We start from the raw sequence: 14176 nt of genomic DNA, 5'->3' as shown, positions 1-14176 counted from the left end.
CAGCCTACTGGTTTTGAAACAGATAATGCTTTGTAAGAAAATTCTTTTTTTTTTTTTTTTTTTTTTTTTTTAAGATTCCAACCATTCATTCATGAGGGACACAGAGACAGACAGAGGCAGAGACACAGGCAGAGGGAGAAGCAGGCTCCCTGCAAGGAGCCCATGTGGGACTTGATCCTGGACCCAGGGATCCAAAGGCAGACGCTCAACTGCTGAACTACCCAGGCACCCTGCTTTGTGAGAAAATTTAATGTTCAGAGACCCCTCCCGCCCCCCAAAAATAAATAAAAAAGAAAAAGAAAAAAAAAATCACTCAAGGGGAAAATATAACTAAAGAACATTTATTCATTTTTTTTCACTAAGACTTTATCTTGAGGACATAACTAAACTGTCACCAGCCCCCCACCCCAACCTGAAGGGTTAGTACAATGAATGTTATAAAGCAGATATGAACAGTTTGAAGGACTGGAACCAACATTAACTGACAAACAACTTCCATCTAAATTATCATAAAAATGTTTAAGTAAAAAAAAAAGGGAGGGAATGGGGGTGATGGGGGTTTCAGATTGAACAAGATCCTTACATTTCATCTAATACATTCAATCCTGACTAGAGTATACCAAAATGGAAACAGGATTACTATAATACAAAACTTCCACTACAGCACGCTGTACACACCTGTGTTCCAAGCCCACCCCCATCCCCCTGCTGCTTCCAACTCCACTATTTCCCAGCCTGTTGGGCCTGCCGACGAAGGAGCACGTAGATCTTCTCTTTAATCCAGTCTTTGTTATATGGCTGGTATGTCTGGGTATCAGCTCGGTAACTGAGGAACAGAAAGGTAAAAGCAAAGTTATAAGGGTCAATTACTGTTGTGTTTTTAAAACTCTAAATTTTAACTGCTCAATGATGGCACAGGTGTGCATGTTTGTACATGAACTTAATAAAAACAAAAGATCTGGGGTGTCTGGGTGGCTCCATCAGTAAGGCATCTGCCTTTGGCTCAGGTTGTGATCCCAGGGTCCTCGGATTGAGCATCACATAGGGCTTGCTGCTCAGTGGGGAGCCTGCATCTGTTGCTATCTCTTTCTCTCTCAAATAAAATCTTTAAAAAAATAAATAGATAAAAGATCTGCTTACATTACTGTTGAATTTTAAGCGACAGGAACTTTAGACCATCAAGTATGAGCTTACAGCAGAAAAAGAAACCAATGTCTAGAAATCTTAAGTTAAATGCTCAATGTGTTACATATCTACTTTTTGACAGAGTATGACCAGAAAACGTGTGTTCTTTCTCCTACCTAGTTACAACTTTTACTGTTTCTTTAGTAATTAAAAAACAAAAACCAAATAATGGTACAAACTTGAGTTTGCTGAATTTATTTAGAATTAACTAAAAATCTTTAAAAAACATGTTACTACCACAAAGATTTCTTCCCTGTAAAGTATTAAGGAAGTCTTTTAACCTATATTTCAGGATTTTTTTTTTTTTAAAGTTTATTTGAGAGAGGGAACACGTGTATGTGCACAAAAGCAGGGGTAGGGGCAGAGAGGGAGGGAGAAGCAGACTCCCCACTGAGCAGGGAGACTGATGTGGGATTGGATGCCAGGACCTGAGATCATGACATGGACGGAAGGCAGACACTTAAACAACTGAGCCACCCAAGTGGCCCAGAATTTGCTTTTTAAAGTAAATCGTGTTAGAGGCTGGTAGAGAATTATTAGAAGATGTAACAAGCTTCAAAATGGCTCTAATCAGAAGAGGAGGGTCAAGAGAAACAACCAGCAGCATTAACAATGAGACTCCATAGGGACTCCAGGGGTTCTAAGGCCAAGGTATCACTGAATAACCAACCACTCGTATCTTCAGAAGACTCAAATAGTACAAACATTCCAGGTGATCTACCACTGAAATCTAGTTGGTTAATAAAATCATTTTTGAGGTAAAAAACTAAGGCTAGAGTATTAAAAAAGCAGACAAGTAGAGATTGCACAAATACAAACCATATCAGTGTTTCAAAGCCATGTGCACCATGTGGTCGAAACACTACATGGCACCCCAGAGAGACAAAGATGGACTTAGACTAAAAAAATTAAAAAACAAAAACACCAAAACCCCCCAAAACCAACAACCAAACTTAGGGATATTTTAGAAAAACAAAATACCTAATTTATCAGTTATTTATTTGAACCAGAAGTTTCATTTAACTTCTCAGCAAAGAAATTATACACAAATAATAATAATGATTAAGTTACCAACTGCTAGGTATTACTTTAAGTACTTACCTAAATACACTCACTCAATCCTTATTACAACCCTGAGAGTAGATACTATTACCCCCACTTTTTTTAAAAAAGGAGGAAATCAAAAAACAAGCAACTTATTAGGTCAAAGAACAGCAACTTATTAGCTAAAGTGACCTGGGCAAGTAGCAGAAGCTTAAAACACTCCTGGACCAGAGTCCTCACTCCACTACTGAGCTAGAAACCAGAAACCTATGCTCCAACTTTTGGCATGACAGACAAATTCCAAAGGAGGAACGTTTTATACCATTATCATATTCTTCCCTTGAATAGTAAGGGCAGAATCTGGTTTATTAAAAATGCATAAACTTTCTACTTTTACAAAATGCTTAACCAAAATAAATGATTTAAAAAATTTTTAAATGTCCTTTTGTTATAATGAGAAATATTCAAAAAGGTCAAATAATTTCCTTTGAATATTTGTTATTCATGCTTAAATAAGGGTTAGTCTAGTCTGCTTCAGATATGGTAAACTATAATATTTACGTCAACGTTGGAAAAGAACTTAAAAAAGAACTGGGGCACCTGGGTGGCTCAGATGGTTAAGTATCTGCCTTTGACTGTGGTCATGGTCTTGAGGTCCTGGGATCAAGCCCTGTGTGGGGGGATGTCCCCTGCTCAGTCTGCTCTCTCTCTCTCAAATGAATAAAATATTCTTTTAAAAACCAAAAATTTTCAGAGCCATATCAGGGTCAGACAGACTTACTTAAAATTTCATTTATTTGAAAGAAAGAAAAAACGCACAGGGAGAGGGACAAGGAGACTCTGCACTGAGTGTGGAGCCCAATGCGGGGCTCCATTGTTACACTCTGAGATCATGCCCTGAGATGAAATCAAGAGTTGGAGGCTTATCTGACTGAGCCACCAGGTGCCCCAATAAAATTTTCATATTGGGGTGCCCGGATAGTCCAGGTCATGATCTCAGGGTCCTGGGATCAAGTTCTGCATCAGGCTCTACACTTAGCAGAGTGTCTGCTTGACCCTCTCCTATCCCTCTCTCACCAATCAGGTACTCTCAAATAAATAAAATCTTTAAAAACAAAACAAAAAAACATTTTGTTTTGTTTTTAAATAAAAAACAAAACAAAACAATTTTCTTATTAACACATTTCATTAAAGACCAGATCTGAATCACTGGAATGTTTTACATTATCAAAATAGAACTCAAATATTCCAAGGAAATATAAGTTTTCAACAGGAATCTTTGGTGGGATCCCAAGTCCTGACCTGATCCCAGTCATAATCCAGGAAGCAGAGAAAATGCCTGAGTTGGACATTACATATTTTTCAAAAACATATTTACTTCTAGGACAGTATCTGGCATGTAATATTCAAGCACCTGATGACACATCATAAGGTATTCTCACTTTCCTTTATCATGAAAACAATCATCTCAGTTTTTTTTTTTTTTTAAAGATTTACTTATTTATTTATTCATGATAGAGAGAAAGAGAGAGGCAGAGACACAGGAGGAAGGAGAAGCAGGCTCCATGTCAGGAGCCTGACATGGGACTCGATCCCGGGACTCCAGGATTGCGCCCTGGGCCAAAGGCAGGAGCCAAACCGCTGAGCCACCCAGAGATCCCAGAATCATCTTAGTTTTAATCCAAAGCCAACTGCTTTAAAACGACAATGATGGGGCAGCCTGGGTGTAGCACTGCCTTCCGCTCGGGGTGTGATCCTGGAGACCCCGGGATTGAGTCCCACATCGGGCTCCCAGCATGGGACCTGCTTCTCCTTCTGCCTGTGTCTCTGCCACACACCCCCCCGCCGTGTCTCTCATGAATAAATACATGAAATCTTAAAAAACAAAAACAAAAAAATCGACAATGACTTTGAGGAGAAAAAACCTAAAACAGAACAACAAAACAACACCTAAGACTATCTGGTTTAAAAAGACCAAGAATCAGGACTTTGAACTTCTTAGTTAGCATTTTCTCTGTATACTAACCGCCAACAATTAGCAAAATTCTTAAGCTTTTCCTGTGCCTTTGGCTTTATGTTGCCAAATTAACTTGAGCCATATGTAGATGAAATATTACTGCATAGTAGCCAAACTGCAAAGATCAGGGTCAGATACAGAGTACACTCGCAAATCACCTCCAACAGCTGGATAAAGAACAGAAACATACACCTTAAGAGAGACGGTGGCTAATACTTACACAAGGCAGCTGAGGTCGGCCAGATCGTCAATAAAATCAAACAACTGGCTGATATCATATGTGATAGAGGGGCTGTTGGGATTCATTCTCTTCAGATGTTCTTCATACATTTTACAAACGCCTAAGGAGAAAAATCAAGATCTTACAACTATATAAACTTCAGACATGAATAGCACATACATAACACTATACACACACACACATATATATAAAACAATGCCATAATATTTCATTTTTATTTTTTTAAAGGATTTTATTTTTATTTTAAAAATTTTATTTATTCATGAGACACAGAGACACAAGGCAGAGGGAGAAGCAGGCTCCATGCAGGGAGCCCGATGTGGGACTTGATCCCGGGTCTCCAGGATCACACCTGGGGCTGAAGGCAGCGCTAAACCACTGAGCCACCAGGGCTGCCCAGGATTTTATTTTTAAGTAATCTCTTCACCTAATGTGGGGCTTGAGCCTACAACCCTGCGATCAAGAGTTGCATACTCCACTGACTGAGCCAGCCAAGCACCCTCACGTTTTATTTTTAAAAGTCAGGCTGGGAAAATAACAAGTTGGTCACTTTTGTTTTATTATTTGTCACAGTAAATTATCTTTTAATTTTTTGTATTTGCCAGAATGTTAAGTATTTTATGCCTTTAAAATAGAATAAAATGATTACTTCAAGTCATTAGGTCTAAAAGAACTTTAAAGGCCTGTCACATGAGAATTCAAACAAGTGATGACACTGTAGGTCTTACCAGGTTTTCCCTTTTCTTTTAAAGATTTTTTTTTTAATTTTTTTTTTTTATTTATTTATGATAGTCACAGAGAGAGAGAGGGGCAGAGACACAGGCGGAGGGAGAAGCAGGCTCCATGCACCGGGAGCCCGATGTGGGATTCGATCCCGGGTCTCCAGGATCGCGCCCTGGGCCAAAGGCAGGCGCCAAACCGCTGCGCCACCCAGGGATCCCTTTTAAAGATTTTTTAAAAAAGATTTACTTATTTAAAGATTTTATTTATTTATTCATGAGAGACAGGCAGAGACAGGGAGCCTGATGTGGGTGGGACTCAATTCTGGGACTCCAGGATCACGCCTTGGGCCAAAGGCAGGTACAAAACCACTGAGCCACCTAGGCGTCCCCTTTTAAAGATTTTATTTATTGATTTGAGAGAGAAAGAAGAGCAAGAGGGGAGAGCATGAGTGGGGGGAGGAGCAGAGGGAGAAGCAGATTTCCTACTGAGCAGGGAACCTGAAGTGGAGCTGGATCCCGGGACCCAAGGATCATGGCCTAAGCCAAAGGCAGATGCTTATTAACCAACTGAGCAACCCAGGAGCCCCCAGGTTTTTCAATAAACAAATATTCCTAAAGCCTCTGTAAATAAAGAAAAACACCACACTTGGGAAAGATGGATGACAAAGAAGCTTTTCCATTCTGCTTTCAAATTTTGATACAATGCAAAAACAAATGAACAAAAACAAAACTGGCACTGAGGAAGAGATTATCATAAAAGTATTTTACTCAAGAGGCTGGACTCTGGATTCAGAGAGTTGAATTCTAGCTCTGTCCTTTACTAACGACTCCACCCCCAGAATCCTACCTGTCAAATGGTAAGGACAATATTCTTCATGGAGCTATGGGGAAGATTATATGAAATGATGATATAAAAGCATTAGCACATGTAAGAGCACAGAAGTACTCAAACACAAGTCATAAAAAGACATAAAATGAACAAAATCATTGACAGCAAGCACACATTAATCTTAACCTCATTATCTAAGGAGCATATTATTTTTTATTCAGTGACATATCTTCTCTTGTTCCCACAAAATGGAAACATAACCTTTTCTGTCCATTCTCACTATCAAGTGTTTTTAATACTCTTACGATGAATGAACAAATAAATGTCATCTGGGAAAACATGTCCTATCCTTTACACTCAGGTCCTTCATGTACCTCTAAATTGATTTTATAAATTTCCCAAAAGAAAGTAATATTCAACTACAGATCTATGAAAAGCTGAGTTAGGGTTTTTGACTGGTACTTTCCCCATACTGTGATCAAAGAGTATCACTCATGAGTTATCAAACAGAAAGGTCAAAGTGGAAAGGAAATAATCAGAAAAATAAATTCACCATTTATCTTAAAAAGGCACTGACCCATTGCTACAATCATACTTAATGGTGAAAGACTGGAAACTTTCCCACTGAGATTAGGAAGCACACCAGAATATCTACTCTTGTTATTTATCGTCAACATCATTGTACTAGAGGTTCTGGCCAGGGTAATTTGACAAGAAAAAGAAACAACAGACATTCAGATCAGGGGAAAAAAGGAAGTGCAACTCTCTCTCTTCACAGAGGACACAATCTTATACGCAGAACATCCTAAGGAAACCACACACACACACACACACAAAACTATTAGGACAAACAATTGAATGCAACAGAATTGCAGGATGTAAGTTAATATACAAAATTCAACTCTATTTCTAAACTCCAATAATGAACTATCTGAAGATGAAATTAAGAAAATGGCTCCATTTACAACAGCATCAAAAAATAAAATTCTTGAGAATAAATTTAATTTAGGGAACACCTGGGTGGCTCAGCAGTTGAGTGTCTGCCTTTGGCTCAGGGTGTGATCCTGGAGTTCCGGGATCAAGTCCCACATTAGGCTCCTTGTGGGGACCTGCTTCTCCCTTATAAATAAAATTTTTTTAAAGATTTTATTTATTTATTCATGAGAGACACAGAGAGAGAGAGAGAGGCAGAGACATAGGTGAAGGGAGAAGCAGGCTCCATGCAGGGAGCCCGATGTGGGACTCAATCCCGAACTCTGGGATCACACCCCGAGCCAGAGGCAGATGCCCAACCACTGAACTATCCAGGCGTCCCAATACAAAGATAACTCGATGAAGAAAGAATAGTCTTTTCAACAAATGGTGCCAAAAGAATAAAGTTGGGTCCACACTTCACATCATATATAAATAATCAAAATGGCCCAGAGACCTAAATGAAAGAGCCCAACTATAACACATTTGGAAGAAAACACAAGCACAAATTTTCCTGACTGAACAAGGCAATGGCTTCTCAGATATGGCACCGAAACTATGAACATTAGAAAAAAACATATAAATTGGAGTTCATCAAAATTTAAACCTTTGGTGCTTCAAGGACACTATCGAGAAAGTGAAAAGACAAGACACAGACTAGGAGGAAATCTCTACAAAACATATTATCTGATAAAGAATTAGTATCCAAAACATACAAAGAACTTATAAAACTCAACAATAAAAAAAATAAACACCTCATCTAAAAAGTGGGTTAGGGTTCTGAACAGACACCTCACCAAGGAAAATATACAAATGGCAAATAAGTATTATAAAAAGATACTCAACATATCATTAGAAAACTACAAATTAAAACGAGATATCACTATATACCTATCAGAATCACAGAAATCCAGAACACTGACAGCACCAAATGCTGAGAAGAATGTGGAGCAATAGGAATTCTCATTCATTGCTGGTGAGAACACAGAATGGCACAGCCACATCTGAAGACAGTGTGTCAGCTTTTTACAAAGCTAAACACAATCTTACCATATGATGCAATGATCACATTCCTCAGCATTTACCTAAAGGGGTTGAAAACTTAGGCGCACATGAATGTTTGTAGCAGTTTTATTGTAACTGCCAATACCAGAAAGCAATTATGATGTCCTTCGGTGGGTAAATGGATAACCAAACTGTGGTATATCCAAATGATGGATTACTCAGAAATAAAAAGAAATGAGCTAGCTACCAGGCCATGAAGATATGGAAGAACCTTAAAAGGACACTCTTTTGGGACATCTGCATGGTTCAATTGGTTAAGCATGTGACTTCAGCTCAAATCTCCATCTTAGGACCCTGAGATCCCCACTCAGTGGGGAATCTGCTGGTTTTTCTCTCTCTCTCTGCCCCTCCCCCTGCTTATGCCCCTTCTAATACATAAATTAAGATCTTAAAACAAAACAAAACAAAACAAAAAAACCACTGTTTTGTGAAAGAGCCAACCTGAAAAAGCTATATACTACATAATTTCAACTACAGGACATTTGGGAAAAGGTTGACACTATGGAGACACTAAAAAGACCAGTGGTTGCCAGAGATTTAGGGGGAGGAACAGGTAAAGCATCAGAGATTTTTCAGGGCAGTAAATGGTAGATACTTGTATTATAAATAAACCAAAACCCGTAAGATCTCCAAAGCAAAGACTGAACACTAAAGTAAACTATGGCCTTTAGTCAATAATGTATCAGTATTGGCTCTATAGTTGTAACTAATGTATCACACTAATATAGAATATAAGTAAGGGAAACTGAAAAGAGGGAGTAGGGAAGAAGGGGTGTGATGGAATTCTCTGTGCTTTGAACCGATTTTCCTGTAAGCCTACAACTATCCTAAAAAACTTAATTTAAAAAGACATGGAAGAACCTTAAATGCATATTGCTAAATGACACAAGACAGTCCAACTCTGACATTCTGAAAAAGGGAAAACTATGGAGGTGGCAAGGAGACCAACAGTTGCCAGGACAGCAGAAGGTGAAGTAGGGATGAATGAACAAGTGCAGCACAGGGATTTTTAGGTAAGTGAAAATTATTCTGTATGATACTGTAACGATGAATATATGTTATGCATCTAGTAAAATCCACATAACTGTACAACATGAAGAGCCCAATATAAGCTTTAGTTAATAACAGATTTTAGTTAACAGTAGACTTTAGTTAATAATAATAATGTAGCAATATTGGGTTTACCAGGGCACCTGGGTGGCTCAGTTGGTTAAGCATCTGCCTTCAGTGGCTCAGGTCATGATCTTAGGGTACTGGGATCAAGCCCAAGCTGGGTTCCCTGCTTAGCAGGGTGTCTGCTTCTCCCTCTGCCCCCTCCCCGCTTGTTTGCATGGGCACTCTCTCTCTCACAAATAAATAATCCTTAAAAAAAAAAAAAAATACTGGTTTCATCAACTGCAACAACTGTACCACACCAACGTTAAGGTGTTATTATTATTTTTGCTAAGGTGTTATTAATGGGGTACACTGTGGAGGTGAGGAAAGGGAGTACATTAGGAACCCTGTATTTTCTGTTCAGTTTTTCTGTAAACCTTGAACTGCTCTAGAAATAAAGTGTATTAATGAAAAAGAGAAAGTTAGGATTCATTAAAATAGCAAAGGTTGGCAGAGTATTGTGAAATCAAAGACTAAACACAATACAGGTAAGACAATAATGTGCTAAGGCAGAATGTGCACAGAGTCTACCTTAATGGTCAGCAAAGGAAAGGTCCTAAAATGAGGGAAGGACAAGAGCTGCTCTTCTTTGAAAATTAAGAGAATCTACAATTAGGAAGGCATGGTACCAATTACCTAGAAGCTGTCTCTAATTATTACCAGTCGTTTTTTCCCCCACAGATCTACCCATTGTTGGCTTTACAAGGACAGATTTTAAGGCTAACCCAGTTAGCTCTGGATAATCAACAAATTCAAGGACATGCCCAATTGCAAGAACAGTGACTATAAAATATTTATAGAAAGAAGTGAAGAACCGGGATCCCTGGGTGGCACAGCGGTTTAGCGCCTGCCTTTGGCCCAGGGCGCGATCCTGGAAACCCGGGATCGAATCCCACATCAGGCTCCCGGTGCATGGAGCCTGCTTCTCCCTCTGCCTATGTCTCTGCCTCTCTCTCTCTCTCTGTGTGACTATCATAAAAAAAAAAAAAAAAAAAAAAAGGTGAAGAACAGACAATTTGCTAAAAAGGGTGCAGAATGTGCACAACTGGTTTACTCAATATAATGATTAAATGTAAGGATGAATCCAATTTGTGATGATCCAATCTATGTGCTCTCATCTAATGGTTTACTGAGTAAAGAAGCATTAAGGGCTAACAGTTCCCTTCAGGGTGGTGTCAGCTTACCAAGTACACAATAAATTATACTTATTTGGTTCCATTTGCCTTTATTCTTTGAGCTAATTTTTATCTTCTAACGCTGATGGAGTGTACTCAGACCTCAAAAGCTTTTAATGCTTATTTGTTCAATCAGCAGACTAATAGGTTCTGAAGGTATCCCTAGAGTCTGTCTTAACAACTCTATAGTGTTTGAGTCTAACCAGAATACACAAGGACTGTAAGATATTTACATAATGAATAACGGAATATCAACAAAGGGAGGCTTCAGAAAGCCATTCACTGTAATCACGGGAGCTGGATTAAAAAAAATACTTGCAGCAGTAAAACAATACATATAATCAATGTTTCAATTTTCAACAAATATGGTCCCTAGTATCTTCTTCCTTCCTGACTCAAATTAATAACTTGAGAAATCTGGAGGAAAAACAAGCCCAGTTCCTAAATGAGACATATTCTAATAGTGAAGATCAAGAAAACAAAAATAAAAACTCTTCATTAGTGCTTAAACTCACCTTCCATGCATTCATTCACAGATTCATAGTCAGCATAAGTTCTGCCTTCTGGCCTCTTGGTAGGCTGTACCAGCAAAATGGTGTGAGACTGCAGAGGGAAAAGTGATTTCAATTTAAGTTTCTAACTCATATTTGAGAAATTCATAGTATGATATAAAATCTCTAGTCATGACACAAATGATCATTGGTTATTAATCCACTATTAATCAGGGTGCTCTTCTTACATTTATGCTTTTGTTCAAGTGTGGTGTCAGATGATGGTCTAACAACTCTGTAAGGACTCCCTGTCCTTAAGGGCTTTCTGCAACTGTTGTACTTCCTGCCTCTAAGCATTCAGCATGAGTTACGTTCTACTGTTTTTTCTTCTTTTCTTCCCAACTAGATTATAAACCCACTTAGGTTTTCTATCTCCACTGGTCACTTTCTATCTCCAGCCCTATTAAGTGCCTTAAAAAAAAAAAATTATTCGTTCATGAGACACACAGAGAGAAAGAGACATAGGCAGAGGGAGAAGCAGGCTCCCTGTGGGGAGCCCGATGTGGGACTTCGACAACTTGAGTCAAAGGCAGCCGTTCAACTACTGAGCCACCCAGGTGCCCCTATTAAGTGCCTTAATAAAAATTTAGAAGTAGACTGAGAAAAAGAGAAATACTATTTATGACTGTAAGCAGTGGATCCGATCTATGTTCTTTTTCTATCCTTAGCACAACAATGGAGTCACAGCAGTCGTATCAGTCACTACTATTTAATTTTGTTCTCATTCTAATGAAAATTAAGGGACTAATTTACTTCAAAAAAGTAATGATATGGAAACGGCTATTCAATACGCTTTTTACATCTAGTCTTAAAGTGAACTTCTGAGAAAGCTCACTATTTTCAATACTTAGTACTCAAAGACAACGATTAAAAACTAAGAAAAAAATGACTAAATTTACAAAACTGTAGCTGAAACGGGTATTATTTTTAAGTGGCAGTATTTTGCTTTTAACATTTTAAGATCAGAAAGCTTCCCAAACCAGTTTTGATCACTTTCTTTTTACTGGAGCTATTTTCAAAGCCATTTGGTTTTATTAAAAACAAAAACAAATATCTATGCAAAATACAAGTACACGTAAACAAATACATATATATTCTCACAATAGAAAAATAAGGTTGCAAAACCTAAGTCAGGAAAAGGTACACAGATATACTTTAATAAAATCCTTATTCTGATTACCAAGCAGATATAAACCACTTTAATGAATAGTTAATCCGGTCCTACTCTTAAAATTCTTACACATGAACTGAGTCATCCTTCTACTGCTACAGAAATATTACAATACACAGGAGGACTAGGTCATTAGCTTCAGATGCTTCTGCCAAACTACCAAAAAACCCCACAAAAAATCCCCACCCCTTGAAGCTTGTCTTTAATAAAGCAGAAGTACATACAACGACTGAACCAATAATTGTTTGCTTTATCTACAAATTCGTAGCTCTTAAAGCTACCTGGACTGAGAAGGAATTATCACTGATATTTGCCGACCCAGAACGGCTCGTTGATATTAACTGCTGTCCCTTCCTTAGATTTTTTTTTTTAATTTTTATTTATTTATGATAGTCACAGAGAGAGAGAGAGAGAGAGAGAGAGAGGCAGAGAGAGAAGCAGGCTCCATGCACTGGGAGCCCGATATGGGATTCGATCCCGGGTCTCCAGGATGGCGCCCTGGGCCAAAGGCAGGCGCCAGACCGCTGCGCCACCCAGGGATCCCCCTTCCTTAGATTTTAATCTTACCATTATAACACGCTACCAAAGAGTGACAGAAAGGGCAGAGAAAGAAGGGAAACTCAGAGATACAGAGTCTTCCAAAAGTCACGCTGTCAATTATGACAAAACAAGAAAGAATTGGAGACCCAGTCTTCTGATTGCTCAGTCGTCTCTGGGAGACCACGTTTGGTCACTTAAAAAACACCTCAATTCAGAAAGGTGTAACCTCAGAGAGTTCCTTGTTAACAACAGCTGCGTAACCTGTTAACGTTTAACCCCAGCGATCAGAAAACGGAGGTTGAAGTGTGGAATAACCACGATTCCTCATAATCCCTGTGGATCATCTCCTTTTTGGCGGAACGAAATTAAAAAAAATAATAAATAAAAATGAAATTAAAAAAAAAAACCCACGAACAAAATAGCCACTCACTGCACTACCACCCCGAACCCTCAGCTGAGCCCATCTTCTTTTCAGCTTTGAGTCCCAGAGAGAATGAGTAAGAACAGGATCGAGGGCCGGGAGAAACGCCAGATCAGGCCTCTGGGGTCTCGGAAAAGAGGGGGAAAAAACGTCGTATGTCTGTTTGAAGACGGAGCCCAGCAAAACAAAAGGGGATGCCTGAGAAAGCACGCTACAAAGCAAAGACGACCCCTCCCGGCCCACACGCTGGGCGCAGCACACCCCATCTGTCAGCTGCAGGCGCAGGTTTGTCAGACATCCCTCGGCCATTGTTCCCACATCGGGCCAGAGTCTGGGGGGAAAAGCGCAGCATCCGCACGCAGCGAGCGGGAGGAAGCGCATCCTCCGCACCGCACGCCTCGCCGGACCTCGGCCGCGGGCGCGCAAACGCAGGGCGGACCTGGGCGGACCCGGGCTCCGGGGCCTAGCGCCAGGCCCAGCGGCCCCGCGGCCCCGCGGCCCCGCGGCGGGAAGGGGAGAGGTCGCGCCACAAGCTGGAGGGCCGGGGAGCTGCACTCTCGCGCTGGATGGGACGGGGACAAGATGTACACGGCTGGGATCGCCTCAGAGGCCGGGGGATCGGGGAGCCGCCGAGGCCTTTCTCACCATCGCGCCAAACTCTCTCGCCGCAGCCGCTGCCGACACCGCCGCCGCACACGAGCTTAGCCGCAACGCCGCCAACAGCCAATCCCCGCGAGAGGAGCCGCCGGAAGTCGTCAGAAACGCACCGCGAAAGAGCCTTTTGGACCATAGAAGCGAACACATTTCCGGCAGCTAGAGCGGATACCGACTCTGGCTCAGCCATCTTGGATAAGGGCGAGGAGATAGATACAGGTAATTGCTCCAGAACTGGAAAAATAATCGTTTCTTCTAAAAAGAAAATAATCGTTTCTTCTCGAGACACGGTCTTCCATATTCTCGCCATTAGACGCACGGCTAGAGTGAACACAGATATATATGGACTCTGATACCAGACCTCTTTAATTAGCCCTACTCAAAAATGGCGGTAGCCTAAGGATCCCGGGCCATAGGTCGGTTGTAACCCGGAA

General features: G+C 40.2%; 1 protein-coding gene across 1 annotated transcript; it reads right to left on the bottom strand.

The window, feature by feature from the left end:
• Nucleotides 1–325: 325 nt before the first annotated feature.
• Nucleotides 326–13907, bottom strand: ERH (ERH mRNA splicing and mitosis factor). The gene is made up of 4 exons (XM_041758809.1): nt 13734–13907; nt 10921–11008; nt 4467–4587; nt 326–826 (listed from the first exon to the last, which is right to left on the bottom strand). Exons 1-4 carry the CDS (start codon nt 13890–13892, stop codon nt 724–726), a joined length of 471 nt encoding a protein of 156 aa, XP_041614743.1. The 5' UTR covers nt 13893–13907; the 3' UTR covers nt 326–723.
• Nucleotides 13908–14176: the final 269 nt, after the last annotated feature.

Source organism: Vulpes lagopus, chromosome 6, assembly GCF_018345385.1.
Source record: "Vulpes lagopus strain Blue_001 chromosome 6, ASM1834538v1, whole genome shotgun sequence".
Lineage (NCBI taxonomy): Eukaryota > Metazoa > Chordata > Mammalia > Carnivora > Canidae > Vulpes > Vulpes lagopus.
Note: the sequence above shows the minus strand (reverse complement) of the source record. Positions and strands in the feature narration are given on the sequence as shown.